General features: G+C 34.4%; 1 protein-coding gene across 6 annotated transcripts in view; it reads left to right on the top strand.

The window, feature by feature from the left end:
- Positions 1-1909: 1909 nt before the first annotated feature.
- Positions 1910-3257, top strand: part of LOC108688913 (pre-mRNA-splicing factor 38B) — a 5458-nt gene continuing 4110 nt past the window's right edge. For 5 of the 6 annotated variants that reach the window (XM_018195487.1, XM_018195476.1, XM_018195479.1 and 2 more), the window contains exons 1-2: positions 1910-2204; positions 2769-3052. In XM_018195487.1, the coding sequence (XP_018050976.1) occupies positions 2174-2204; positions 2769-3052 (315 nt within the window). In that variant the 5' untranslated portion in view covers positions 1910-2173. The remainder of the gene's footprint in view (positions 2205-2768; positions 3053-3257) is intronic. The other variant, XM_018195468.1, reaches the window with a different exon arrangement.

Raw genomic sequence — 3257 nt, 5'->3', positions numbered from 1 at the left:
TTTTATATATATATTATATATATGTATATATATATATTTAGCGCTGAAAAGAGAAAAAGCAAAGATGCTAAAGTGTGTTCCGTGCTCGCAACGCTTGTGGAATCATTTTATCCTTGTTATTTATCAAATATTAAACAAGGATAAACGACAACTTAATGCTCGCGGCTTTGTGAGTATTAAGTGGAACGCAGCCTAAAAGCATAAAAATTATAAGCAAATCGAACAGATCTAAATATAGTTCAAAAGCATTTATCAGCATTTACGATTCTTGATTTGCACTGGCCAATAAGTTTATAAATTTTAACATGTTCATTGATTATTGCGTTGCATTTTGCCGCGCGGCAAACTTTTCAAAGCGTTTCGAGTGTGCAAAACAGAAGCGCCATTTTACTGCGATTCATTTAGTGCTTCAAACGCTACAAAGCATTTGTAGCATGGATTAGCTGATTCATTTGACGCTGTAGAAGGAGCTCCGCACAATAAATGAAACAGAGAACAGAGAATAATAATTCTAACTTATCAGAAATCATGTATTGTGTGTATGAATACACAGTTTCTGAAATTCGTATTCTCTGTTCTATGTTCCTTTTATTGTGCGGAATCTCGAACGCTCACAGTAGTGAGCGTTCTCACTACGTCATTCATACGTCATCACTTTCGCCCCCACTTTCGCCCCAACTGCCTCATCACGGGAGGTGCATTCTAAGCATTTGGCGTGAAAGTATAAGCGTGAAAAATAAAGATAAAATTTCTTCTTCATCATTATATATACGAATTGATATGTCACTAAATATATTCAAAATATTTATTAAAATTGACACTGAATTTAATTCATCACAATGAAATTTTCTTTATGGTTACTCTCACCGATTAATTAAATCAAAATATGAGAAATATATTTTTTTCTTATTTACACTTATTTACACTAATCCGCGTTTGATATTTATCGTGAGTAAAATCTCATTCAATATAAGAATCGGATTTTTATTTTCCCTTGTATAGGCTAAGATTGGCATCGATCTCATGCAACAAAAATTTAAATTCATATAGCGCTACAAATGCTACAATCGGTCCACTAACATAGCGATTGCAGCATTCGTAATTAGTGGACCAACTGCAACAGAGCGTAGAGTTTGGTGCATAGCGTTCAGATCAATTTTGTACGATCTTGAAACGATGTAAAAATCACAAAATGAACAAATTTACTAGGCGTTGACCAATGAAATTATCAGTATTCTAGTAAATTCGTTCACTTTTATAATTTTCAATCGATCTCCTGTATTTTGAAATGAGATGAAAATTATAAAGGTGAACGAATTTATTAGAATACTGATAATTTCATTGATCACTTAGTAAATTTGCTCACTTTTGTAATTTTCACCTCGTTTCAAGATACAGACTTAATCTCTAGAATCAATCCCCAGAACATAAGAAGCATCAAGTGGATCGCAGCTTGTATTTTACTGATCGTAATGTGCGTTTCCCCGGAGATCTGCAATAGATTTTTAAGCCTTAAGCCGCAAGGAATGGACGAATCATAATCACTTATTCTCCTCGCATTCGACTAGTTGGTCGATTTCTTACTCCTTAAAACTTAAAACACCTATTATATAGATCCGAATTTAGTCCGTAACCATCAGAGAGAAACCTAAAAGAGGACATAAGGTCTTTTTTCTAATAACCACAAAATGCCTACCGTCCTCTGAAAAAGTGAATGTAAACTATAGAGAAATATTCATTTTTACCATAAAGAAAATGGTTATGCAGTTTACATTCACTTCTTTAGAGGGCAGTAGGAAAGGGGGAAGGAAAAAGGCCTTCATGTCCTCTCAGGTTTTTCTCTAATTTCACCATTTCCACCTCCATCATATGTATTGTGCGTGCGCAACAAAACCGGATGTGTATGTTTGTCCATCATACGTAATAGGGTGCTACAGTACAATTTCTCTCGTTTTTTTTTGGCACGTTTCATCGCACTTCGTGGACAAGACTGATGAGAGTTACAGCATAGGTCTCTACGATATTCTGAGAAATTATCGCATTGAAAATCTCCTGCATGAGTTCATCCGATTCGAATTAATTTGCAGCTGAACCGTGAGCGAGTTCGTTTGTTTGTCCTTGACGCGACCGATGTGGAGACTCCACGCGAATCTCCTTGATAAATTATTCAAAGATGCAAATGCAGGAAACTGAAGGTGCGGATGGTGAGTAAATACGCTTTCTGAATTATAAAAACACACTTTAATATAATTTCTCAAGTTTTCTGTCATTCGTGATGGCTGTTTTCTTATTCCTCGGATAACATAACCTTGACTTGTTTATCAAATTGATTTTTATCACATTCCGAGATTAATCCCAAACCTTAATTATTTGTTAATAATAGATTTGTTCACGTTGCTCGAAATCCCTGAAATTTTTTACATTTAGAACAAAATAAATATATATATTCGATTGTTGAAAAGAGAGAGGTTGCTAAGTGAGTGTAAAAAGTGCAAGTAATACCAATAGATGTAATGTTTGATTTACTTACTTTCATTTGCAAACTTTTTTGATCTGCTCGGAAAGGTACACATAGAATGAAATGAGAAATGCAAAAAAATATCAATATTAGTTTTCTAAAATTTTTTGTCCTGTAGAACCATTTTTTTCACCATCTTTTGATATTTGTAGTTATTGATTTTCTGTACGCATACACATTTTAATATTCTATCAATATGAATATCGATTATTGTATTACACTGAAATATGCCAAGTCTTTCTTCTTTCAGGATCTCCATGGAATAACTCCAGTGGCTGCGATGAAGAGCGTAGGCTGGCTCTAAAGGAGGGTAAAAAGTCAAATGTATTGCCACTATGGGGCAATGAGAGGACTATGAATTTGAATCCTTTGATTCTCACCAACATACAGTCGTCGCATTATTTTAAGGTGAATCTGTATGAACTCAAGACCTATCATGAGGTGATTGATGAGATCTATTATAAGGTCTCTCACTTAGAACCATGGGAAAAAGGCAGCAGAAAGACTGCAGGCCAAACTGGCATGTGTGGAGGCGTGAGTATGTTTTCTCAACAACATCGGATTTTTTCTTTTTATCTTTATCTTTGTTTTTTAATTATTAATGCATTTGTTGAAAGTCTAAGGCTTATAAAACATGTTGCACGAATATATTCGCTTGTACAGAAAACTGATTATATTGCACTAGCCAGCGATCTATGGACAAATTGTCAATTGAGAGTAATAAGGTGATTTGAATGTA

The sequence above is a fragment of the Atta colombica genome, unplaced genomic scaffold (genome assembly GCF_001594045.1).
Source record: "Atta colombica isolate Treedump-2 unplaced genomic scaffold, Acol1.0 scaffold105, whole genome shotgun sequence".
In the NCBI taxonomy this organism is placed as follows: domain Eukaryota; kingdom Metazoa; phylum Arthropoda; class Insecta; order Hymenoptera; family Formicidae; genus Atta; species Atta colombica.
Note: the sequence above shows the minus strand (reverse complement) of the source record. Positions and strands in the feature narration are given on the sequence as shown.